The following is a 26,858-nucleotide window of genomic DNA, read 5'->3' on the forward strand; positions in this document are numbered from 1 at the left end:
TTTATAAAAAGTGTTTATTGGTACAGTTAATATGTCAGAAAAAATAAAAACATTATGTCATACAGAATAATAGAATATTTTATTACTTCTTCAAGTTACACATTCACATACATATAAACATTTGTACCTAAAATATTTATAGAAACTTTAACATATTACTTTCCCCATTATTTTGTTATATACTAATGTCCTTTGTCAATACAGAGGCAGGAATGCCAAGAAAAAAATGCTTCATGTTAAATACACTTTTCATTCTATGGGACTTCGTATCTTTCCAGAGACAATAAGCCAAATTCACAGCCATTACACTAAGTCTCAATGAAAGCAAAGTCCTACGACTGCGTGTAGCGGATGATCTCGCTCAGGTCATAGCCCGTCACTGCAAAGGCATAACCATCCCCGTCACAGAACTTGGCGCCACAGATTTGGGTGTCCGTCACACACTCATTGTGCAAATGGGCAACCTGAGAGGAAATGAGGAAAACTCACAACCAGGGTTTCATTACAAGTAAGAGAGAAATAACCTGATATAAGTTAAACACATGGGAAACTACCATAAACTGTGTTATTCTGATCTAAGACCAGTTACCTCCACACTGTTGGTCTCCGGGGTCATTGTCAAGTGCCACACCCTGACTAGAGAGTCCTCAGCAGCAGACAGAAGCTAAAGCACGGAAGAAAAAAAAAATCACTCAAAAAAAATCAGTGGAATGACACAGTATAAATAATCTTATCTGTTAATAATTTTAATTACACAATTACCATCTTTGACTAAAAAAATAGAAATCCTGTCTTATTTTAAGCTGTATTTGTCATTTCAAATGATGAATTCCAACAACTGAACTGTCAGTGTAAACAAAAACAACTTTGTTATCTGTTTAGTTTATACAACTCACCAGCCCAGAAAAAGGAGCAATATCCAGAGAGTATATCCAGCGAGCGTGAGCGTTGACCTCAGCATGCAGAATTCCCGTCACTGCTTCGTAGAGACGAATCTGGCCTGTGCCGTAACCTGCCACCACTGTACCTTTCCACAGCTTGACAGATGAGCAGCTCATACTGAGAGCAGTGGGGAAGATGGATGATCATTGCCATCATGAAACAAAGGGAAAAGATAATGGATATTAGAACCGAGGGAGGAGGGGAAATTAAGACAGTGGAAAAGATCATAATGTAGATAAATATATGAATGAATGAAGAAGCAGAAATAGAAAGAGGGGTGTTAAGGTTGGAGGAGAGGGGTTTAAGGTTAGGTGAGATCGCACTGTGTCACAGTTGGCTGTCATTGCAACATTTTTACATTTTACACCAAAGGCACAAAACTACAATGCGATTTACTTCTTACTCAAAGCCAGAGATCTTGTTGAGCAGCTGAAATTCCTCCCCAGCCTTCCACACACAAAGGCTGCCCCCATCATCTGCACTGACCAGATCAGCTATGCACTCCTGAGGGGAGGGAGACAACAACAGAGCAGAAGGGATTACGCAAATCATAAAACGGTTGCAGTTCCTAGAAGTATTGTGTAAAGCAGTGGCTTATGTAGGTAGTCTGTCATTCATGGCAAAATATCAACAAAGGTTCAGACAGACAGACTACAGACAATGCATACACTGAACGAACACACACACACGCCGCACCTGGCTGCCTGAGCACTCTGAGGCCATGTCAGTGATTGACTCCTTATGCTCCTCCAGGACCTCAGACAGGGTGATATTACTGCCTTTACTGGGAACATCAAATACTAGAATTGCACCAGATGAAACACCTAGAGAGAAAGAGAGAAAGGGACGGTACACGGAAGAGTTATGCCATCTATTTTGAATTTACCTATAAATAACATCACTCAGTACTTACCCACACATATGAAATTGTCCCACACCGCCGATATCCCTCGAGCAAACACGGCCTGAGCTGGGACACAAATAAGTCCTGTGAGTGCACCAGGCTTGGTACGAAGCTCTGGAGTCTCTCAAACACAACATACATAAATGAACATGTGTACAAAAGTGAGGGTGAGAAAAACCAGAAGTTCAAAGCTTTTATACAAACAATTGAGACAGGACAGCATTTGATGGTTTAAATGTATGTTTACCTGTTGGTGTTTCTGGAGTGTCCAGTGCATGCCAGTACACCATGATGGAGCCATCAGACTCATACATCTAAAACAATGGATTTAATGTAAGTAAAAGGTTGCACAAACGCATTCACTGATACTTTTGTTTAGCTTTACATTAAAAAAAATATACTCAACACACTTCAGTCTGGACCCCTGTGCCAATTATAAGATCACATTCACTTTCAATTTAGAAGAAGCAGGAGTGGCAGCCTCCTCCAAATGCAGTGAATGCAAATGACTGAGAACAAACTCACCTGGATGCCTTTCTGAGAGGTCACCACCAGCAGATCACGAGAGGGCAGAACACAAAATGCAGCCTGTTACAAAAAAACAGAAGTCTTCTTCATTTTTATGATACAGCCAAAGGAAAAGACTAGCAAAAACAAAGTTTAAATTCACACTTTTATATTTGCCAAGAACCCATTCAGTAATACAGGGGACAGATTTATTTTATAGATTTTAGCTTTATTTATAAATGGGGCTGTAATTCCTATGCTGTTCCTCTGATTAATACACACACCTTCACGTTATTAAGAGTCATTATAGTTCTCATTGTTTCATGTCAAAGTCAGTACACAGTACACAAAAATGGTCCCTTGGCCTAACACAACGCGTCTGCACACAGGCCGTGCGTACAGAAGGAACATGAAGTGGAACTTTTCTGGAGACCAGTGAAAGTTCCCCAGGGACCACAGTCATATCTTGTTCCACCTGCTTTCACCTGCCTGAGGACGTTAAGGACACACTGCGAAACGCTGCACTGTGGCCCTGACCTGCATGATGAGCGATGTGCTTGTGGCGACATTGGGCTCCTTCGACTGCAGCTGCCGGTGGGAATAGTCGAGACCGTCCCAGGAGGCACTGACCATGTTGACCACGTTAGCATGGACCACCGTGAAGTATGTGAGGCGCCGCGGGGCGATGCGCAGCACGCCGAGGTTGTTGTACAGCGCCGATGCGCTGTTTTTGATCTGGATGCTCTTTTCTTTGTGATACATCGCGCAGTCCTCCCTTAACAGCGCACTTTATTAAATGGCAGTGGATAGTCTGATGTCAGTCAAAGAGAACAAAAGAAAGGTTAACACAATTAGAGTCTGGTTAGGTTAAATTAGCAGTTTCGTTAAAACGCATACTGTTATTTTGGTAACAAATGATAACCTTAAGTACTTAACATTAGCAGCAAGCTAACTATTAGCGAGAACGCAACTGCAATAACGCAGTGCAAAAAAGAGGACACCATTACTTTTGTGTGACAAACTGCAGACACTTTCACGCTTTAGATCATATAACAGTTGGTTTGACCTCTATCGGTGCTGTCGTAATCGATCATTACATTTAAAGTTGACGGGAACGAGGCATTTTCACCGCTCTTGTTAGCAACAGGATTACCTCCGCGTCCTCCGCAGCCATAGAGACCACGCCACCTCTACGTATTACGTCATCGTTGCGTGCTCAGTTGCTGGGAAACGGTAGACTAAATGGAACAGTAAGACATACAAAGACGAGGGTAAAGGTAAGATTTTAAACATTTGAGATTCTCATGTTATGAGAATCATTATGGGTTAACCGTAGCGGCCGAATGCTGATCTGTGTAGCCATTTTAATTCAGTATAATTATCTTAAATGAAATGGTAGGCATATGATTGTTCTTTGGTTTCTAAACAACATGGTGAAGTAAGTAAAGACGAACTCCACACTAAATAATTTCCTTACACACAGTCTCATAGATTCTCGTTGTTTTGTGATGTAAATACACGTGGTGTTTCCAACAAATCACATACTGTGTAAAAACTGTTCTTTTCAAAATTAATATGTGTGTGACACTGACTGACTGTAGCAGGAGTTTGTGTCACTCACACAGAAAAATCTTTATTTACCATGTATTTACTGTTTAAAGTCTTTAAAGTCTGCAAGAACTAAATGCAAACCAAACATGATTATTTTCATGTAAAAATAAAGTTCCCATGGACAAATGAAAGTGTTATGTCCGATCATAACCACCAGAGTGTGCTAATGTTTACTATATGACCTCTTCACAGTAACATGCTTACTGATGGGAACTTATTTTTTTATATATTGCCCAGTGAATATATCAAATACTTCATCGTTTTAAAGACCCTTGTTTTTTTATTTTATTATTCTTATTGTTTTTCAATCATTTTGTGTTTCATATGTCACACCAGTCTCCGAGCCAAAGATGCCCCGCTCTGCATCCAAGAACCAAGCTGACAAGCGTAGGTCTAAGTCATCTATCCAGGTGACCGCTCCTCTGGTGCAGGACCTGGAAGTTAACAATATTATCCATGGTCACATAACTCAGGCCCAGTGGACAGATATGTTGATTAAGGAGGATGCAGATGAGACCGTGGGGGAGATCATGGAGGAACTGCTGAGCAAAGTCATGGAAGGCTGCTTGAAGGTGTACATTGAAAGACAGGTAATACTTAAAAGGCATATGTGCATTTTATAATGACTTCACTTCAATGTGAACATCATCTGACTGGCTCAGACTTTTAGAAGGACCAGTAAAATTAAAATTATCACTATATAAACAAAAGTATTGGGATGCGGCTGTTTTTCAAGGGTTGGGCTCGGCCCCTTATTTCCAGTGAAGGGAAATCTTAATGCTTCAGCATACCAAGACATTTTTGACAATGCTATGCTTCCAACTGTGTGGCAACAGTTTGTTGAGGCCCTGACCTCAATCCCATCCAACACCTTTGGGATGAACTGGAACGGAGATTGTGAGCCAGACCTTTTGATCCAACATCAGTGTCTGACCTCACAAATGCTCTACTGCATAACTGGGCAAAAACAAACCTTCCCAGGAGAGTCGAAACCATTACAGCTGCTAAGCTGTCTATATATTTAGAATACAATGTTATTGAAGCCCCTGTTGGTCTAATGGTCAGGTATCCCAATACTTCTGTTTACATAGTGTATCTTGCTTTTATTCATTTTAACCACACAAATATAATAAATATAATACCCATAATGTTTCCCGGCTTTGCCCTCAAGATAGCACCTTTTTCTGCATCCTGGGCCGAGAGTTACTTCACACAGATTCTTGAGCAGCAAATTGTGTGTCTAGATGAAGGGGAAGGACCAGAGGAAGCATCTAAAACAGAAGACACAGAGCCTATGCCAGCAACTTCAGATGCTTGGGCTCAAGGATGTGTGCCTGTTGTAAATGTTGTCCCTAAACCTCAACCCGCCTCACAGCAGGTACTCTTGATATGTGTCTTCTGCAAATCTCCTCCGTAAACTTAAAGCAAGTGGTTATGTGTACCCATGTCTACAGTATATATATATCTCTGTATTTGTTTCTGACAGGAAATTGACATTGGCCGGATCCCAGCACAAACAGAGCCAACAGTCAACCAGCAATGTAATGCTGTGGAACAAACAAACAGATCTCCAAAGCAATCTGAAAAGGAAACAAGTCCCTGGAGGCCTGTCCTGGACAAGCGCTATAAAATACCCAGTCCTCGACTCTCACCACAAGTTGATCAAAAGAGAAAACAACAGATTATTTTACCTCCCAAGCCTGTTCCAGGCAAATTGCTGCCACCCATGTCCCATTCAGCAGAAAAAAAGAATGTGAAGATAGTGAATAAACGTGAGACACATTCTGTTTGTAACAGTACAGCTGGACCATCATTTCACAAAAAGGACTACCGCCATATACCAAGGCTTGATCCCTCCCGCCTGCCCCGACACAGCGTCTTGCCGCAATATGAGATTTTAGATAACAACCACTCAAAATCCAACACCAAGAAACTAAGTGGATTATCCAAACTAGAGCAAAGATATAAAAAGCAGCAAACTGAGTGGACAGTAACCTCCTTGAAGCCACTAACCAACTCCACAGACCAGCCACAGATGTCTCCTTCTAGACATACAAAGCAAGGAATATCATATTCTGGGCCTCTGAGACTGGACACAATGGAGTTGGCCAAGGGTGTTTCGCTCCTGGATCCCCAGACAGCTGACAATAACTCTTTCAAATTTAACTCTCCTGTTTGGTCTACCAAGCTGAGGACGATACAAAGTGAAACAGCTGTGCCACTGTATTCAGTTGAACAGGTTACCGCCGGTCCACCACCTCAAGTCACCCCGTTGATTGATAAATAAATGTTTGTATCTGTATTTAGAGGAGAATGAGCTTTATATGTCAGCTACAAGATGAGCTGTGAGGATACTGGACATGTAAAAAACATGACTCAATTCATTTTTGTGTTTTTTTTTTGCTATTCTATATTGGCAATACAACAGTGAGATCCACTGTACATGTTATAAAAATAGTGCCTGAACTGTGAATACAATGTATGCATTGCCATTGCTTTGATATTAGTTTATAATAATAAATACAACGGTCTTGCAATAAGTCTTACCTTCATGAAGGTTTTAACGTACGGTTCTTATTGGTTACGTTACACTGAGGTGTTCCTATTATTTTGGCCAGCCAATGAATAGCAACGGGGGTAAACTGTTTTCATTTTAGCTAAGTGTACCTAAAAGCAACTGTCAGCCAAACTATATGCCACATATGTGTAGTGATATGAATGAAAAATGGCAATAAAAGAAGAATATCTACAGCCCGGACTGAATGTATCAAAGTGCAACGCCCCTGTGCCTCTAGAGCACCAATCACAGTCACCATACGAGAGACTGCTCGTGCAACCTATCTTGCTGAAGCCGGCGAGCAGCGGACCAATCACCTTTGATTCTCTCCGCTTCTACCCCAATCAGAGAAATATTTTGCATGGTAGCAAGTTTAGCTAACCCATTGCACATGTGAGAGCGCTATGAAGGTAAAGCAGTAATTCTCAAAGTGTTGAAAATATCTAATCTGTTAAATCATCAAAAGCAGACCCGACATGAAGAAGAAACAGGCAGTTGCGGAGGATCCAGGAGAGGTAAGACGAGCGACATTTTTCGTAATTTTAGCTGCTTAATACGCGAGACATGTTTGCTCCGTGGTTCACGGGTGCTGCTTGCGTGCTTTTCCCACAATTTTGAATAGTACGTTACATCGGTATGACTTGATTAATGTGCTGTGTCTAACCGAATTGCAAAAGTTAAATTCAAGTAGCGTCAGCTTTTATCAGCATGATAAGTCTGAGTCCTTACAAGTAATAGAATTCAGATTAAACGTTTAACATGGCCGTTGTTATTTCACAGATGATTTTCTCAGATCCCGTTGATAAGACGGAGGAAGATGAGGGTCCCGTTAAAGCCAAAAGGAGCAAACCTGAGGAGGCTGGAGCGGATGAGGTGGTCTATCGCCCGGTGAAGCTGTCACGAAGTGATCTGTACAGACCTCCTTCAGCAGAGGAGCTGAACCAGCTGAAGGAGGCGGAAAGCCTGTTTCACTGCAGCCTGCTCAAAATGCAGGTGAGACCTCTGATTTTCTGACATGATCGCATTTAAACAGTAACGACACAAGCTTTCACACACCCCTCGTAAATGTCTGTAATCTGTCACCAATAACAGATGGAAGAGCTGCTGAAAGAGGTCGCCCTGAGTGAGCGCAGGAAACAGCAAATAGACTTCTTCATTCAGACTGTCACCAAGCTGCTCCAGACTGTGCCAGAGTCACCAGAGGTTGAGGTAAGTCTTAGCCTAACTGTAAGAAAACCTTCACGGTTGGGCATAGAGGCTCAGCTCCATTCATCTCACAGAAACCTGTAACTACATCTTTCACTCAATCTCTGAATTCAGGTAAGTGACCTGTCATGGCTGTCTGGCGCAGTTAAGGTGCCTTTCCTCCTGGTGCCCAAAACAACAAAGGGCAAGTTCCATATGGCACCTCCTGCTTTGGTCGATCTGATTGGCAGCTACCCGCTGGGCACATGCACCAAACCACGCATCATGGTGGACCTGGCTGTTACAATCCCACCTGTAAGTCACCCTTGCTTTTTTCCTCAGTATGTTGTCCCAAGCCATTAGGAGCGTCGTGCAGCTGTCAGTGTAACATCTCAATACACACATCAGCTTATAAAAGAATTCTTTCTGCTCATCTCTCTGTTATTAGGATGTCCTCCACCCGAAGGATGTCATGAACCAGAGGTATCCAAGGAAAAGGGCTCTCTACCTGGCAGGTCTGGCCCAGCATCTCATGTCCTGCTCTGACATTGGGACTGTGCGTTTTTCTTGTCTCCATGGGAATCGTCTCCGCCCCGTTCTGCTGCTGACCCCTCCAGGTATTTAAATTGTAATTTCCTGCATGTTCTGCAAAATACTAACAATCTGCAAGAGCACTGAATTTATTTATCACAGACTTTTGTGGGGTTATGATTGTGAGACAGAAAGGTTGAGGATTTTTTTCCCATTTTTCAGGTAAAGACTCTTGCAGCTTCACTGTTCGTGTTCATGCCTGTCTGCCGCCTGGATTCTTCAAGCCCAGTCGTTTCCACCCCCAGAAGAATAATATTCGGACACAGTGGTACACTGGACTGCAGAACTCCCTGTCTGGTAAGAGTAATCATAACAGACAGTTCTTGAAATAGTCTTCATCACAATTAGCTTGTAACCTTCAGTCTCTTTTTCTCAGACAATGAGCATTCAACTGAAAAATCACTTTAATCAAGACCAATTTTTTTCCTTTCTTTTTCTTGTTACAGAGAGCAGCGAACCTCCCACTCCACACTACAATAGCTCTGTTCTGGGAGATTTACTTCCCAGGGCTCACTTCCAGTTTCTTTCTGCCGTCAGCTCCCAGTGCCCAGCGTTTGCTGACGGGGTGGCTTTACTCAAAGTCTGGCTTCGTCAAAGAGAGCTCGACCAGGTAGGAGGCTTGCAATTACTCTTTATTATTAGTAGTATTTATTCGTCAGTCTTGTGACAGTGTTCATTTCACTAACGTCTGTATTGCTCTCTCAATGTCCTATAGGGTACTGGTTGTTTCAGTGGATTCCTGACTTCAATGCTGTTGGCTTATCTTCTGAGCACTCACAGAATCAGTAACACCATGACAGCCTATCATCTGCTTCGAAACAGCTTGAACTTCCTGGGTAATGAAATGTAAAATCTACTAAACCACATTTTAGTAGTTTAATGAATGATATGGTACATAGTGTAACAATATGGGAAATGTGCTTAAAGTTGTTTTGAATATCTTGCAACCTACCGTACTCACCTCTCGTCCTAAAATTGTAGCATCCACAGACCTCACAGTGAATGGAATCAGCTTGGCCAAAGATCCTGACTCTACAGCTGTGAGTGGTCTAGTTCCAGTTTAAAACAGTAAATCCATCTCTGTAGAGTATTCACATCTTGGTTGATCTCCAAAATTAACCATTATTGTTTCTCTGCAGCCATCTCTGGCCGACTTCCACAATGCTTTCCAGGTTGTGTTTGTCGACCCTTCAGGACACCTCAACATGTGCGCTGACATGACTGCTTGTACCTACAAACAGGTAAATACTGTAAAAACAAACGGGAGTTCCAACAGTATCAGTTTTTCCATGGTGAGATTAAGCAACAGTTTTTGACCATTTTAAAACCGGTTCTCAGCTGCAGCACGAGGCGTCTGTGTCGATGCAGTTCTGGGACAACCCGACGGTGGATGGGTTCCACAGCCTCCTCATGACACCCAAACCCATGATAAGGACAAGCGACCACATATTCCAGTATGGCTCCGATTATCAGCTAATGCAACCAAAACCAGTTGCACAGTTCTTATTACTGTGTAGCACATCAGCAGCTTAATTTTACACCCCCTCTGAAAACACATATCAGTTTTCATTGTTGATGGCAGATCCCAGCTAGTTTCCATTAATGTTTCCTTCTCAAACACGTCGTTATCGTCAGGGCCCTTAATGTCACTTAATATCCTTACCCATCTGTCAGCTCTTCTGATTTGTGCTTTTCATCTCCCACCCACAAACACAGGTTATGTGAGCTGGTGAAACTTCAGTCCAGCTGTAAGAAACTGAATCTGCTCAGTGAGCTGATGGACCACAGTGGGAATTATGTCCACACTGTTCTTCCTTACATTCTGTCTCTGCTTCAGCGAGGACTGGGCCAAAGGATCCACCTTCTCACTCACTCCCTCTCTCCTGACCCAGAGGTGGGAAAGGTTCACATTCAGTTAATTTCATAATTAGCCTCAGCTACTGTCAACAAAGTTATTAATAGTATTGCTATATCAGTATATGTTTTCAACTCACTGGTTTCAAAGTGTTTCACAAAGGAATGAGTCAAGAACACTGAATTTGCTAAACTTGCATCATTTCTTTTTTTTTTTTAGTGGTCTGTAGAGAGTGAAGCTCCAAAACACAAAGCCCAACCTCCTCTCTCCTTTGGTTTGCTCTTGAGGCCGGAGCTGGCGACGTCTGTCCTTGAACGAGGCCCACCTGCAGACAGCCCCAAGGTAGCCTCACCTGCCTCTCTTTTCTGTGTGTAGAGTGTTTTCTTTCCTTTTTTCTCCACTGGGGTTCAAGGGTCATTTCACTTAATGAGTACTTCATATCGCATTTATGAACACAACAGATTGTCATTTGCTATATGGTTAATATTTGGTCACATAATGGTGCAAAACAGTTTGTTTCATAGACATGTTCCTTGATCATTTATGTGTTAGCATGCTCGTGCAAGGATTCATTATTAACAACACGGTGGTCTCCTGCCAGGCTGCCGAGTTTCGTCAGCTGTGGGGTTCCCGCTCAGAGCTGCGTCGCTTCCAGGATGGTGCCATCACTGAGGCTGTGCTGTGGGACGGAGAGAGCATGTGCCAAAAACAGCTGGTCCCCAGACAGATCATCACACACTTGCTTCAACTGTACGTGTTTTATCTTGACATAGCATACAGACAGACATCACAGTAATACTGATAATGTAGTGATTAGTATAGTCAGTCAGTTTTAGCCGTACTGATAATACAAATATTCAGTGTGGTATCAGAAAGGAACAAACCGCTGATAGTTATTTTCCCCCCTCTCATAGTTTTTTTCTTGAATTCTAGACTAATGTAAGAAGTCTGCTGAAAATACACGAAATGTAATGCCTGTCTTATGGAACACAGGCATTATGACACACTTTTAGCAGCCTCCACGTGACACTTGCCCAATGTGTTTTGTTGAATGAAAGGATTTGTGCCCACCAGGTGTTTACTCAGACACTGCTGACATAATTTTACAGCTGGCTTACTGCCTGCTGCTTTCAGCCGGGAGTGTCAGCCCTCAAGTCAAGAGAGGCAATGAGACAAATGATTGTTTTTATGGGTACAGTGAAGTATTTGACTGCAGCTCAGCTCACAGCATCTGCAGAAGGGGAAAACTTTTGTTCACAGAAAAAGACTGTAGCATTTATTAGTAGCAGCATATACAACATATCAGACTTCAGTGGCATCTCGGTGTATACCTAGCCTGACCTACACTGACCTAGAGTAACCTGTTCTCTAGTGCACATTTCGCATCATCTAATACGTGTTATGTATTTCTGTTTACAAAGATCATCATGTCAACATGCTCTGAGCTCAGTCGCGTTCGCATTGTGGCAAATGTTTGTCCAGCTTCTGACAACAAAGACGGCAGTGACACCCCAGGCACACATAAAAAGTGTCTCGCCAGAGTGGCCAGTTTGGGGAATCTTGGTCCGTTTACCTTCCACCAATCTAAAGGGTTTATGTCCAACGAGGGAGCGATGTCTCTCAAGTAGTAGTCTACCTGAGCTTCAGAGTCCGTGGCATACGAGGAACTGTAGTTGTCTCCCAGGAGCAACATCATGGTGTTTTTGGTGTCACTTCTCATTTGTGAGGGCAGAGCCACTTGGCTAATATCAGGTGTGATCAGGGTCTCCTGCTGTTCATCCTTTGGGCCCACAGTAGCAGTTATCGCATCTAATTTTGAAACCAGTTCGTGCAGTTTAACTTTTGCAGCTAGTCTCCCCGTTGGTGTCAGGAAGCTGAGATGCTTGTGACGCGGGTCCAGCATCGAGGCAATAAGAGCTGGTTTGGAGGCGAGGTCGTTTGAGTCAACCTGCAAACAGTAATATAAAACGTTGATAAAGAAATGTAATAATATGCAGATTGTTTAACAGCATCAACCCTAATCATCACTGCCAAATGCAGTATACTCCAGTCAAAGCAAAATGGTTTACACCTACCTCCATGTGAATTCTGAGTGACTTCTGAACTTTCAGCTTGAACTCAGAGACCTGTTCAACATCATTCTCTTTGGGCACAAGATGGGTCTGAATGAGGCTGAACGTGATTGGGTAGATGTTTGAAATGGACACTTCTGTTTCAGCAGATATGACTGTTGTTGCCCATTTCAGCGTCGCCAGCACAGGTGTGAAATTCTCAATTATTTGCCAGCAGTCATCTTCAATTTCAAGTGTCTGGGCTTCCTGCCTGTTGGTGATTGTGCGATCAGAAAGGACGGCTTTAATTGCCCACCGTTGCTCAAGTAGCCGCTCAAACATATCGCAGATCGTGTCCCATCTGGCTTTGCTCGACTGGATAAGCTTGTGCTGTGGCAGGCACATCTGAACTTGCTTCTGCTCCAGGGCCTCGCTTGCCAGCATGCTGTGATTGAAGTGCTTGACTAGTTTCCCTGCGGCAGCAATGATGCGGACCAGATCCTCACTCAGCCCATCAGTGACAGCGAGCTGCAGCGTGGTGGCGAAGCAGGTGGCGTAGTCCCAGGTGACGTGGGTGCGCGCATGAGCTGGCGGAATGTTGTGTGTGTTGTTATGAACACACGCCGTCACTTTCCCAGCAATGCCCCAGGCCTGAACAGTGTTAAGAAGCCTCTCTGTGATAGTGGCTGTGGTTAGGTGGCTGTCTGTTGATAGCTTGTGTGTCTGTAGCACAGCCGACCTCCCCTGCCAGTCCTCTGTTATGAATGAACAGAAAACTGTCATGTACCTCTGATATGGGAGGGCTGTCCAGAAATCAGCAGTGAGAGCCACTTTCTCCACTTTACCGAGCTGCCCCACAAGCTCCTCCGTCTTCTCGTGGAAATGGCTCTCAATTAGACGTGTAATATCTCCAGCAGATGGCATTTTATAATTGTGCACAGTGTATGCAAGGAGCTCGCGAAAACCTTCCCCACTGACCATGCTGATGGGAAGCATGTCCTTCTCTATCATTCTGGAGATAAGCTCAGTGACCTCTGCATGCGTCGCCAGTGACACGCCGTCATTCGGCATGGTGTCCGGGTGTTTGTTTTTAATGTGGTACATCATGCTGGTGGTGCTGCTCCTGTACTTCAGCTTCGTGTCGCACATCGTGCAGTGAACCTCGTCGTCCACTTTGACGAAAATGTCCCAAACAGAGCTCCGCTTCAGGCGCTTCCTCTCTCCGTAGTCACGCTCAGCGGGGGTGCTAACGTTGCTAATGCTCATGTTGGGAGACATGATAGCAACCTGCATGATGTCCGAATTCGCGGTGTCCTCCTCGATGCACTGGACGGTACAAATCACCGGTTTCTCGTCTTCGTCTAGCGGCGTCGTTGACTGATGGTGCCGGCTCATGTGGTTGATCATGGAGCTGGTGGCTCCGCCGCAGTACTTCAGCGTAGCGTGACATTTCGTGCAGCGGACGAAGCTCCCCACCTGCTCAAAGCAGTCCCAAACAGAGCTCCGTCTCCTCCCCGTGCGCTTCATGTTTTGTGCAGCTGGCTAATGACGGACCCGAAAATCTTTTTTTGACGCTAGCAAGCTAGCTAAGGTTAGCGCCGACTGTTAACGCAACATGGGCATTTGGGGGCAATAAAAGGCCAGTTTGTGACCTATTTCACTTCGGTATATGCACTAAGAGAATATGACAGAGGGCTACATGTAGGTACAATTTCGCTGTATTTAAAAAGAAAATAATGTTTATTATCCACCAGGCATGCAGATGTTCCCGAATCCTGCGTGCGATACGTGGGGGCGATGGTGGATGACGTCATCAAAACGGGAAGTGAGGTAACGGCCAAGTTTAAAACGAAATCTGTGAGATTAATTTAATGTGCTGTGTGTTTAATATTCTTTGAACTTTTTTGTTTTTTTGTTGAGTAAATTGTTTCTGTTTTATTAAGGTCGTGTAATTAAGGGTGTGATGAATCTATATTTTGTCCTTTACTACCATAATTGTTATATTATTGCTTGTTGTTTGATAAAAAGTTGTTTAGACCTGCGGTTTTGTCACTACATAAATATTCTATGTATTAATATGTACAGGGTCAGCCAAAATAATGTATACACGCATCAGGAAAAAAATAAACATGCATTATTATTTTGGCTGACTCTGTATATAGAGCATCTGTTTGACATGCTTTATGTTCTTCAGGTACCAAGCACTGGTGAGGAGGAGAGTTTACTGGTGGTTCAGTCCTATGATGACCTGAGTAGAAAACTGTGGAGGCTGGAAGGTCTGCCTCTCTCCATTACAGCAGTGCAAGGATCCCACCCTGCACTCAGATACACACAGGTGAAACCTCTTAGTCCTAATAGGGACCTGCTGTCATTAACGCAATGGCAAGCAGTAGTAACGTGAAAGTATTTCTGCTTAACCACCACAATGCAACTCATTTTGTTAGGTTATTTACAGGTATTGTTAATTATAAACTGAATTTGGCTGTATGATTGTTCTGACATTTCAGCTGTGTCTTGCAGGTCTTTCCCCCTGTGCCAGTGAAGCTGGACTATTCCTTCTTTGACCGAGAAAAGACGTCCAGATCGTTGGTGCCAAAGGAAGGCAAACCCTGTCCTGCTTATATCACACCTATCACAGGTTAGTGTTTCATCCACCAGCAACAAAGTGAGAAGTTCTGCAACTCTGCCATGGAAAATGTTTTATGAATTTGTGAAATAATTGAATTACAGCTCATGTATTCCAAGCAGGAAAATGACAGCCTCTTAACCACAGACATTTAGCTGTGCAGCCTCTGATGACGATCTGGTAACCTGGTTCTTGCAGTGATCTGTCACATGGAGGGGAGTGGAAAGTGGCCTCACGACCGCCTCGCCATCCGCCATATCCGAACTGCCTTCCATATCCGCTTGGGAGAGTTACTCAAGAAACACCATAACTATACATGCAGGCCCTGCCCCACACATCTCGATGTGTGGAAGGTATGTTTTTGAGTTTATGTATGTTACCCACACATCTATGTTAAAGATAAAACATTTTTTTTAGAATCTAATTATTATTTTGTGGTACGTCCAGACAAGTTTTGGCAACATTTATTAAAAAAAAATCCCAGTTCACAGTGTTTTGGTAATCTATGTAGTGTTGTTTCCCTCCCTTTGTGTATCCAGGATGGCTTCGTGTTTCGCATCCAGGTGGCGTACCATCGGGAGCCTCAGGTGCTGAGAGAGAGCATGAACCCCGAGGGGCTGCTGATTGTGAGGGACAACGAGGAGGCTCAGTCTCTGGAGATGGCCACCATTCACAAGCCTCTACTCACTAGCACATTGCATGGGTAAAATTCAAACCGTAACACAAAGTAGTACCTGTGTGAGGGCCTTACAGTTGGTGGGTTCCTATTGGTTCCTCTCTTTTTTAACTCTGAACAGTTTTTTTTAGTTTTTTAACTTCTGTCCTACTTTCAACTTGTTTTGTTTTTTGTTATTTTGCTTGCCTTCCACGCACCATTCCTCATTTTTATTTTTATTTTTTACTTCATCTTGCTTATAGGCTCCAGCAGCAGCACCCATGTTTCGGGACAGTGTGTCGCCTGGCCAAACGCTGGCTGGGCGCTCAGCTCTTCAGTGATGACATTACAGAGGACACAGCAGACCTGCTGGTGGCGTCGCTTTTCCTGCAGCCTGCACCCTTTACTCCTCCAGGGTAACTACTGCCTCCCACTTTTTCTTTTATTTAGTCTGTCCACCTCCTCAGTCTTATTTTTTTTAAAACTTCCCTTTGTTCGTTCAGTAGGTCATGTGAATGAATTTCTTCGTCTTTCCCAGTTCTCCTCAGGTGGGCTTCCTTCGTTTCCTTCATCTGCTCTCCTCCTTTGACTGGAGGAACAACCCGCTGGTAGTAAACCTCAACAACCAGCTCACAGGCAAGCGCTCTCACACACATGCACACACACACACACACACACACACACCCCTTTTCCTGCTGTGTCACACAAACAAATTCCCTCTGACCTCTTTTTATACACGCACTCAACATGCTTTAACATCCTGCTCATGTGCATCGCTGCCTCAACGCCAAACTGAATTGTTGTTCTCCTCTTTGTCACGTGTAGCTGTGGACTACACAGAGATCAAGAATGATTTCATGGCCTCCAGGGAGTCTCTGCCTGTCATGTTTATAGCAACACCTAAAGACAAAAAACAATCTATGTGGACCAAGAGAGCACCTAGTGTACAGGTCAGTAGACACACAAATACGAGTAGACAACCCACACAACAACACATTTAATAGATTAGCACTCAATACTGAATTTAAAAATGATAAAATATTACAATTGGTCAGTAGAAAGAAAAAATAAAATAAAAAAAGGAATGTTTGAGAACTGCACCATCAAAAAGATGGACAGAAACATAGTAAAAATTACTATCTCCTTTGTCAGATTTGTAACAAACAGAGAGAATCACAAACAACGATGTAGAAAAGAGTTGCATGTTCTCGGTGGAGAGCAGTCACATAGTTTCCCAATTCTGGAGCCTCTCCTTAGCGCACACTGGTCTCCTGGATCACACTGAAAAGAGGTGAAACCAAAGTAAGACAGTGGTTACATATTTACTCTTTGTAAGTGAGCAGTAAATGTCTCTGAACAGGTTGACTAGAGTGATTCTTAGAAACTGAGATAATTCCGGATGGGTTACATACCACAGGCAGATAGCCGTGCTTTTTTCTTAGAACTGGAAATTCATTGTTCTGAAGTCTTTCCAAAACTTCATGTAAGTCATTGATCTGAAAATGCACAATTCTCCTGTATTAGTTGACTGAACATTAAAATAAAATCCCAATATCAAAAAAAATAAACAGCATTCTGAAGAATTTCCATCTGTCATGAATGTTTACATCAGTAATTATGTCAACAACTTTCCAAACATCCTTGAAAGCACCATCAGGGGTAGCTCACCAGTTGCTTTTCATTGCCGTCTTCTGTCGTAGTGAAATAAGGAAAGTATTTAGTTTTGTATTCCTCTGTCTGGACGTGACCATAGCTGTAAAAGAGTCCAGTGGTACACAGTAGTGTACAGAAAAGGTACACACACCAACTTCTCATGGTGTGTAGCTGACCCAGATAAGCTTCCTGTGCTTGCCCACCTCACTCCCCCAACAACACGAGCCTCTCCCAGCATCCTGCTTTATATGGTGGCCGAGAGCAGGAACTTTGTGCCCTGTGACGTCCCGACAGAGACGTCATCGTGGGCTTCTTTCATGTTCAAGTGGTCAGCACTCTTTTACATTGAACCTGGTCTTGTAGCTGGAGTTGCACATATGAGTTAATTGTTGAATTCTTTTGCTCACATTCACCGACTTCAGGAAGTGAAAGGGAGTTACAAAACAAACAGCTGTCGCGAGTGAATGTTCCTGGTTGAGTGTGTTTTCAGTTGTCTCAGTGCCTCTGAATGGCCACAAGGGGGCAGCCCATGATGAAGTCAGTCAGCTAACAAAATGAACATTTGAGTTAAAATAAACATTCTTTAAACCCGCAGTGGGGAAATTTGCAAACTGTTCAAGGTGCTTTCCATTGCCAAAGTTCCTACGCCACCCAGATGCAGTACTCTGGGTAGGCTTGACAGGCCTGGGCATCGACATGCTCGACTTCCACATAATGATACCAGTCTTCCTTTGTCAGTGAGACTTGTTGGAAAATGTGTAAGGAAGGCAGAGAGCCAAAAGTTATTTTGAACCATTTGACGTTCATAAATTTTCCACAGACATGTTAATTAACCTTGTAAGTACCATGAGTTTTAACTGGAACACCAAAGAAAGCTCGAGTTTGTTGGAATTACAAGATATTTGATTAATGAACATTGATTATCATCTGGATCATTGGTCTGATAGTGGTCAAAAAACATGACTGTTGTACTGGAAGGAAAGCGAATTCTTAATTTGTCCTGAACGCTGAAATGAGTTTGAGGAGAATTTGTTTTCAGTAGGAAGAAACTCACTTTAACTATTTAAGTGCATTAAACAGAAAGGTGACAAAAGAGTTGGCACATAGTGGTACACCTGGGATCATTACAGTACATGTACATGTGTGGGGCAAGAAAAAAGTTCTCTCACCATTATGAAATAATCACGCTTTCTAGCTGTTATGTAATTTAATGCCATTGAAAGGGATGCCGTGTGTGGGGTTGACAGGACCTTCAGTTACTTCAAGCCATAATTCCTGACATAATCCTTCATACTGTGTGTCTCGATCCAGCTGTGTGTCTTCGTGACCCCTTGAACTCGTGCAAACGAACATCAGGGTGTGCTTTAATCAGATGGGCTGCAACAAACGTTTTAGGCGGCTCCTAGTAACGCTCTTTAAACAATTGCTGGATATCACTCTATATAATGTGATTCGTGTTCTTGTCTGCACTTGCTGCTCACATTTATGTGCTCCTGGAAATTGCTTATCCTTTAGTGTTAAAAAGGAAAGTGCACTCAATAGAGCATAAATCATCACCTGTAGTCTGGTGGGAGGAGGGTGACATATCAGAGGTAACAGATGAACAGCTGTCACGAGAAATGCACAGTTTCAAATGAATTCTTTTCGTATGCAATAGTATGTTTTCTGATATAAATGTACACAAAGTTATAAGCATTTTCGCATAGTGTAGTCTCAGTTTTGCATAAAATGTAATTATATTGTAACTTGATATGGGAACAATAAATGGGAAAATAAACCCAATACATTTTCAGTTTAAAAGTTACTTATTTAGAACATTTTACCATCAAAAGACTTCAATCTTTAAACTGAGTTATAACAACAACAGGGATTTATTTCTCGTATCATGCTTACATTTAGTGGATAGCAACATGCCGGCTATGGAATTAGCCTGCAGATGCTTTGGTTCATGATGAGACGAAACTTTTCTTTGGTTGCCAGTTTTTGAGCCGCGACAAGGTTTTGCCTGCAGCAGTTTTTAGTTCTGCCGACTGCTGAAAGAGTCTTGCTATGTTGTAATGCATATCGTAAAATGACAAATACAGTGACGGTATGAAACGGCAGTACATAAAATAGATTGTCCAAAAATTGTGAGTCAGTTCAATCATGAGAAGTTCTTGAGCACTCAGTCATAAATGTGCACCAAAAATATTTTATTCCCCGTACTACGTGAGATCATCTGTGGATGGACTTGCATGCACATGACCGAAAGCTTGGTGCCTGGAGGAGATAATTAATAGCCTTACAACAGAAACCGTATATTGTATGCTATGTCAGATTATGTCAATTGGAAACATGTTTTGATTGTGTTTTCAGATGCTGCAGCGTGCCGTCATGCTGGCTGCAGAGAGTCTTAAGGTATTGGAGCAGCAGCTGATGGATGGTGGCCAGATACAAGATGTGAGGGTGAGTAAATAAAAAAAATGTTTGAAAGCTCTCATTTACTCTCCCCTCCAATGTCTGGACCCCTGTCTGAATGAATTATGATTTTAAAATGTAAGCCATGTGACGCACTCCTCTGTGTTTGTGCAGGTGGTCATGCGCCCGCCTCTGGATGCTTACGATGTGTTGATTCACCTGAACCCCAAGCAGGTTCCCCTGCTCAGCCAGGCAGTAGACCCCCCCGCTGTCACCTTCAGCAGGGGCATCATGACAGGCAGCGTGGCCCAGTCTGGAGGGGCCCTGCCTGTCATCGACTACAGCCCCGTGTCGCTCTACCTGGCAGAACTCAGAGTAAGTCTTGCCTGTTAGGGTTGTCGAAAGGAAGGTGTGGCGTTAATAGCGTCTTGTTGACACAGGACGAAAGGAAAGCCGTGAGGCAGGATTTACCCATTCACGCAAGTCTCAGCTTAAGCCGTTGAGGCCAGTGGCATATTCTTTGTGATATCCAGCTGCTTCCTGGAAATAAAAATTCATACTGGAGAATATAAACACTTAGTGAAACATAGGCTGTACCCGCATTGTTCACAAAGCAACAACAGGCCCAGTTTGAACTTTAGTAATGTAGATTTCTTAGAAACAATGATGATGAATTCTCAGAACTCCTCTCCTTCAGGAGTTAACCGTGTATTGCACATGTTTTTCACCTTCTCCGCACACTCTCCTGCACATAACTCATACGTTACGGGGTGTTTTATCAGACAGGGTTTTGCCTTGTTATTATTACTTGTTATTATTTCGCTGTTCTTTCTCATAGTTTCCCAATAACATGATGAAACCTGGATTGCGTTATGCAGCCAATACGTGTCTGTTGTGCGTTGTATGAGCAAGTCTACACCTCTAGTCTTTAATTATGGATCAAAGCTGATTAGAAGACTAAGCTGATCAAACAAGTTGTGGAGAAAGCAAAGGTTCCCTGATGTGTAGTTTTGCTTTGAAATGTAATTAAATATTACATTTTAGCATGAAATTTAACAGGTTTTAATGGGCAATACGGAGGATTCTGTCCTGAACCTGCCTAATCCCATATATTTTCAGGATGCTTTTGGAGACCTGGCACTCTTCTTCTGTGATCCCTATGGTGGAACAGTGATTGCAGTTTTATGGAAGCCAAAGGCCTTCACTCCAGTTCCCTTTAAGGTAGGCCGTAAGTCTCTTATGTTCTCTGTTCAAAACCATCAGTACAGAAGGAAAGTCTCCTGGGCTCTGATTCAGAAAGCAGGTTTAGTGAAAACTTTGTTGTTAACCTTGAGATAAGGGATGTTTCATTCCAAAAGGAGAGAAGAAACTTCAACTCTGGGGCAGTTATTGCAGTAACGTACTCTGTGAGCGTAAACCTGCTCGATGGTCTGCTAACTCCAAAACTGTCTCGCTGACTCCTCTCCTCCTGCTGAGCTTGAAGGGGCTGTGTGGCACACCAGTCTGAATAGCACTGTTACATTATCCTTTATAGCTGTGTGACTGTGGGGACGTTAAGGCAGCTGTCAGGGTGTTAACCAGTGCATCTGTACTGAAACATTTACAGTGCGTTACTGTAGCAATCGCTGCTTAAATAAAACAATCTGTATGAAACTTTCAAGACACAAGATACTGATCAGTGAACATTCTTCTATCGGCTTGTGACTGGCCGCACTGATTCAACATTCCTTTTGTAGGTAGTATATCATGTTGAAGATTATGTGAATACTTCAGAGAGGGGATGGTTGTGGTACAGCTGAAAAGATTTCAGGATTCTTCTAGTCTTTAGATTTACTTGTTGTTGATTTTTAAATGTAAAACAGATGTCTAAAAATTTATAGTCAGTCTGAAACCAGACACTTTTTCAACTGCAAATGGGCAGAATCAGACTTTACAATCATAGGTTCATAAATAATCTCAGCTGTTTTGATCCATATTTTCATCTTCAGGTGTTGCCACCTGCGTTTTGTCCCTGTCAGGTTTCAGCTGAGTATGTAACGTACAATAGGCTTCCAGCACTTAATCGTCCATTATGGAAATTCAAGTCAGTGAAGTGATGATTGAGTTGGCTATGCTGAATTAAAATGTAATGGTGTTAACTTACTGAGTCCTTTCTCTGCTCCTGCGTTTTAAGCTAAATGTCAGGGTCTGCACTGGCATGCATTCATGCTTCTCACTCCACTGGATGGCTTTTTTGATGATCGATGGCTTGAACATACTCAGACTTGACAGAACTATTTCTGATCAGCTGTTCTGGATCTGAAAGGTTTTCCATCTCAAGTTCAGGTTTAACCTCAGAGTCTGGTAAACCTGCTTTCTGAAACCTGCCCCCGCACTGTTTGCTGTGTTCTATCATGCGTCTGCTTCACCTCCACCCTCCTCACTTCACTCACGTGTCAACATCCACCGCTCTAACCTGATGTGACCTGACTTCTTCTTTCATTACACATCACAGACGTCGCAGGCGTCTGCACGGAGCGTGGCGGTGACTGGGGATGAAGCTAATACCTTTCCCAATGTCGAAGCAATACTGGAAGACTTCCAGGTGATGGGAATGGGCTTGGTCAAATCAGTGGAAGCCAGGACTGAAAAATGGTCACTTTAGTCAACACACGTGTCCACACACCACATTCACCAAATGTATCAGACTGTAGCATCTGACATTTTCACCAGAAAACCTACATTAATACCTTTGTTGTTTGTGTCTCTCTGATTTTTAAACAGAACAATAGAAATGTGAATTGTCTCGATAACCATATTTGTTTTAATTATGTTTCTGTTAAAGATCAACCACATGTTTGTTTTGGTGAAGCGGTATCATGTCTAATAAAGGCATATCTATTCTTTTGAGCCATATTTCATTCTTTTGCCCGACTACTTACCAGTCCGAAAAAGGGGAATGGGGAAAAAAAATACTGAAAAATAAATGAGAGTTCTGCAAAACTAGAATAATGTTGCCTTGATGCCAGCCCCAAAGAACAGAGCGCTCACGAGTCTATAGACTGATGAAACATCTGGGTCTGAAGAGGGTTTTTTTTTGTTGGGGGGGGTAATGTCTATTTTACATGAAGCCTTGTTTAGCTGGTAGTCCACCACACCAGCTCTTTGGTCTTCCTGATATGGAACTGCAGGTGACGTGTTGCACCACGCACACAATTGTAAAAAGTGGATTCTTCTTAGTGATGATTACAAACACATTACAAATTAGTGTAACAATTGCATGTGATTGTCTGGCAACCAGTCCAGGGTGAACCCCACCTCTCACCTGTTGTCAGATGGGATAGGCTCCAGCCCCACAACAATGCATAAAATGGATGGGTGGATGAATGGATGGATAAAATCTGCCGGCTGGTGCAAAACAGAGTACAGAGTCCTACACCCTACTCTAGAACTGCCACACACCTGATTACCAAGAACCCAAGGTGCTTGGAATTTCTTTTAGAATTTATGTTCTCCAGTCTAGACTTGTTTCTGTTTATTAAACTCACATACAATGCGGATATGCACTTGCATAACATCATCAATTAACAGGTAATGCAACAAGCTTTCTCTGGTTTTTCGCGGTATGCAAATACTGCAGAAAGAAAACAGTTTCATATACACTTCTAAAAGTGAGTAATTTTAATTGAAATACAGTTTAACTGTGTGTTATACTGAAAGTAGTACTTTTCCTGGCTGGTGGTTTGCGGCTGCTTGTTGCGTGACAAACTCCTTCTCACTCTGTAAGGTTCGTCTAAGATTTCAGTTGAACAGCTTCCACCTGTTAATGAAAGGACAATAAAATCTGAGATGCACGTGAAGGTTGTGATTACTGCACACATAAAATGTAGTTGAAGGGGGATGCAGTACTTTACATTATGCTCTGAACACAATGGTGTAATCTGCTAGTAGAAACGTATGTTTTTTTAAGTTTGGACAAATCAAAATGCAAGATATTAATGCTGTCTAGAGTAAATATTTTAACACATGGTTTGTTTCTATACATTTTAAATTCACAGATTACTAAAAATAACCAATGGTCACTGTTAGACGATGATGAATTGCTCAACACGGCTATAAAAAATCTCTTGACAAGCTGACGTATTCAGTTGTGCCACAGGATGTGTACGTGTTTGTGTGTCTGCTAATGACAGATAAATGTTTTGTTTTTTTTTAAATTACTTCCCAGCATAACTATAGAGAACATGGAAATGTACTAGACAGGGAGGTCTCTATGGTATGGTATGTGTGTATGACATTGCACATTCAACCCACCCCCTCCATATGAGTCACTCAGCAGTTCACATTTATTTTGTCAGGAACTTGATATTGGGTAGGAGATAACGCTTGACCTCAGAAAACATCAGGCCTACGCTGCAATCAGTGTGTATTAGTCAGTGATGTCAAGACATGAAGCGATTGCAGATCTCTTTTTCACACTACTTCCCTCTGCAACACAACACATGCAGTCATTACATGTGGCTCATTGTTCTATTCGAAATCATTTGAACTATTGGACGGCCGTGGCTTAAAAGAGGCTGAAAGATAAGGACTGCTGCTACCTGACCAGAGGTTTGAAAGAGGTTTGGTGGGTGAAGTGCTGCTGTCTGGTCTGAGCCAGCGTGCAAGCCTGTGCTGACAGATATCAGTCTTTCTTTGCCTGCTCCATCCCCCAGCACCTGATGAAACTGCCACACTGGCACTCCCACTGGAGGAACATCTGGAAGACACATGGTACCCTTGGGCATCAATCACCAACATTAAAAACAGTCATCAGTGCCGTTTCCTCATGATTGTGAAAATGTATCAAGCAACAGGGCTTAATTGTCAGGACTTGTCATTGCAGAAAAATAGAAGTTCATGTGGGTTCAACGTTTTTCCCTTCATGTCTGCGGCTGCCACCAATCTTTTCCCTTTCCCATCTGTTTCATGAACGTGGTTTAAATCCATGTGTCCCAAAAATGCAGCTCCTCTGGCTTTCTAGATGAGATTCTGGTAGCCCAAAGAAATTAAACTGAATCAGAATAACAAAAACAAAGTACGAAAACATGCAAACACAAGTTTCAATCTATCTTTCCAGTAGATGGCAGCTCCAGTTGGGTTAAAATTCTGCTACAGCAGCAGCTGTCAAATGAGAATTATGATTTTGGAGCAGCCTACCAAGATTTGGAATGAATAAGCACCACAAGATAAGGGGATGGGAATCCAATATAACTGAAAAAATAATGCTTCTATATTATGCCTCACAAAGGATATTTACTAGCTTATCCAGGCATCTGCAGGGTAGAAAGCAGGGAAGTGACCTGACAATACCTTGCACTCACACTCATACCTGTGGGAAATGAGAGATACGTAGAGATCATACCTGCCCCCCGTTGCTCGATATTGAATAAAACCCAACACAACATGGCACATAGTTTTCACCATCTATCATATTCACATAACTTGTGTCAGCACAAATTCCAATAAACATCCTTTATGTAAAAAAACAGCACTCCCATATTAGTCTGTCTCTCCCATAAGCATGGAGTTGCGCAACATTCACGATGCATGCAGGTTCTACGGCGGTGCAGCGACTGACGTGACTCAGACTGCCTTGAGGCGATTCAGTGACGAAAGTCACGTATGTATCATTTGATGAGATATCATTTAGCCCTTGTTCTCACTGAGATACGTTCTGCATGCCAGTAAAGTGGAAGATTTTCACAATAGGGATGTTTTTAATCTGATTCAGCAACTTTTACAGGTAACAATGACATACTTCAAAAATATGCAAAACCTGTTCAGGTTTGCAGCAAGTACGCTGTATTGACAAAAGTGTTGGGACAAACCTCTTTACTATGCAATTCAGGTGTGGCATGGGGCCGTTTTCAGAGGTTAGGCTCGGTCCCTTACTTCCAGCGAAGAAAAATTTTAATGCTTCAGCATACCAAGACATTATGGACAATGCTATGCTTCCAACTTTGTGGCCAACAGTTTGTTGAAGGCCCTTTTCTATTCCAGCATGACTGTGCCCCAGTGCACAAAGCAAAGCTCCATAAAGACATGGTTAGATGAGTTTGGTGTGGAAGAACTTGACTGGCCCACACAGAGTCCTGACCTCAACCCCATCCAACGCCTTTGGGATGAACTGGAACTGAGATTGTGAGCCAGACCTTATGGTCCAACATCAGTGTGTGACCTCACAAATGCTCTGCTGCATGAATGGACACAAATTTCCACAGAAACACTCCAAAATCTTATGGAAAGCCTTCTCAGAAGAGTGGAAGCTGTTATGGCTGCAAAGCTGTCTGTGTATTTAAAATGGAATGTCATGTGTCCCTGTTGGTTTAACGGTCATGTATCCCAATACTTTTATTCATGTAGTGTAATCTATACAGACGAGTACAAAATCTTTTTGTAGTTTCAACTCGAGGTGATCCTAGTTGATAATGTACCCTGCTGTCACAACAACACGGGCATATAGCCCAAACAGAACAAAAGAAGTCCAAACAGAATAAAGAAATGGTACACTGATGTCCTCTGATAGAGGCATGGCTGTGGGCTTTTAAAACTGAAAATGTTCTCACACCTCTATTGAAACCAGACAAAGCAGGTATAATATGTGGTGATGAAGTTTCAGACGGAGGACAAAAGAACAGGTCAGGGAACGTGAGGTGAGGGACAGAAAGGGAAAAGAGAGAGATGTGTGTGAACAGGTGGGAATGAACCAGTAAGGACTGCAAACAGGTGTACATTACAGTTACGTGTATGTGTCTTTCATGAGGAGCAAAATGTCTTCACAAGGATATGGAGCATCTGAACTGGACGGGGGGGTGTTTAACATATGGTTGTTAGGTTTATGTATACAGGGTGTTGCAGTACAGATGCTTCTCCTTTTTATCTGAGGTATGTTGTTCCATATGCGATTCATTTGCACAACGTAAGAAAATGTGCGGACTGCAATATCATAAAAAAGGAGAAAGAATTCAGAAATGGAAAATGGCCTCTGCTGATGTTAAGGAACCAATTTTCTAACAGGTAAACAACACGCATTTGGTTTAAGGTTACGGTCAGGTCAGGCAACACTGAAAGCCACACTGTAAATCTGTGAGCGCAGCTCTAAATTGAATATAGTCAAGATCAAAAAGATAAAATACAGATGTTATCGCACATTACAAAGTTCTCTAAACTTGGTTCTGAGGGGGAAAGGAGGCGTTTTTGAGAATCGCTTCACTGCTTTTGTGTTCCAGTAGCTCATTCCCAAATCACACAAGTAAGGACCAAGAATAAGGCTGACATATTTCTAAATTCAAACTTGTAGATA

At 42.6% G+C, this 26,858-nt stretch overlaps 4 protein-coding genes across 8 annotated transcripts; 2 read left to right on the top strand and 2 right to left on the bottom strand.

Moving 5' to 3' along the window:
- wdr54 (WD repeat domain 54) lies at positions 1-3,647 on the bottom strand. Of its 5 annotated transcripts, none has more exons than XM_046387030.1 (10): positions 3,420-3,513; positions 2,891-3,140; positions 2,372-2,434; positions 2,094-2,160; positions 1,856-1,912; positions 1,639-1,766; positions 1,346-1,446; positions 897-1,059; positions 590-664; positions 1-464 (listed from the first exon to the last, which is right to left on the bottom strand). In XM_046387030.1, exons 2-10 carry the CDS (start codon positions 3,113-3,115, stop codon positions 333-335), a joined length of 1,011 nt encoding a protein of 336 aa, XP_046242986.1. In that variant the 5' UTR covers positions 3,116-3,140; positions 3,420-3,513; the 3' UTR covers positions 1-332. The 5 variants fall into 5 exon arrangements, with proteins under 5 accessions (XP_046242986.1, XP_046242981.1, XP_046242982.1 ...); XM_046387025.1 differs by having other exon boundaries at positions 2-464; positions 2,891-3,164; positions 3,507-3,647; XM_046387026.1 differs by having other exon boundaries at positions 2-464; positions 2,891-3,164; positions 3,420-3,550.
- LOC124058120 (uncharacterized protein C2orf81 homolog) lies at positions 3,166-6,497 on the top strand. Its single transcript, XM_046387024.1, has 4 exons — positions 3,166-3,630; positions 4,301-4,554; positions 5,136-5,342; positions 5,451-6,497. The coding sequence occupies exons 2-4, from the start codon at positions 4,315-4,317 to the stop codon at positions 6,249-6,251; spliced, it is 1,248 nt and encodes a 415-aa protein (XP_046242980.1). The 5' UTR covers positions 3,166-3,630; positions 4,301-4,314; the 3' UTR covers positions 6,252-6,497.
- Positions 6,498-6,875: 378 nt separating this feature from the next.
- nol6 (nucleolar protein 6 (RNA-associated)) lies at positions 6,876-22,423 on the top strand. Its single transcript, XM_046387022.1, has 26 exons — positions 6,876-7,036; positions 7,302-7,514; positions 7,614-7,730; positions 7,842-8,021; positions 8,155-8,323; positions 8,460-8,594; positions 8,744-8,907; positions 9,013-9,133; positions 9,279-9,337; positions 9,437-9,538; positions 9,636-9,751; positions 10,014-10,191; positions 10,372-10,494; positions 10,754-10,902; positions 13,958-14,033; positions 14,398-14,538; positions 14,724-14,841; positions 15,028-15,182; positions 15,369-15,532; positions 15,748-15,900; positions 16,023-16,120; positions 16,310-16,434; positions 19,493-19,582; positions 19,709-19,909; positions 20,654-20,755; positions 22,029-22,423. Exons 1-26 carry the CDS (start codon positions 6,998-7,000, stop codon positions 22,176-22,178), a joined length of 3,438 nt encoding a protein of 1,145 aa, XP_046242978.1. The 5' UTR covers positions 6,876-6,997; the 3' UTR covers positions 22,179-22,423.
- LOC124058119 (E3 SUMO-protein ligase ZBED1-like) lies at positions 11,401-14,005 on the bottom strand. The gene is made up of 2 exons (XM_046387023.1): positions 12,228-14,005; positions 11,401-12,100 (listed from the first exon to the last, which is right to left on the bottom strand). The coding sequence occupies exons 1-2, from the start codon at positions 13,728-13,730 to the stop codon at positions 11,552-11,554; spliced, it is 2,052 nt and encodes a 683-aa protein (XP_046242979.1). The 5' UTR covers positions 13,731-14,005; the 3' UTR covers positions 11,401-11,551.
- Positions 22,424-26,858: the final 4,435 nt, after the last annotated feature.

The sequence above is a fragment of the Scatophagus argus genome, chromosome 4, assembly GCF_020382885.2.
Source record: "Scatophagus argus isolate fScaArg1 chromosome 4, fScaArg1.pri, whole genome shotgun sequence".
In the NCBI taxonomy this organism is placed as follows: domain Eukaryota; kingdom Metazoa; phylum Chordata; class Actinopteri; family Scatophagidae; genus Scatophagus; species Scatophagus argus.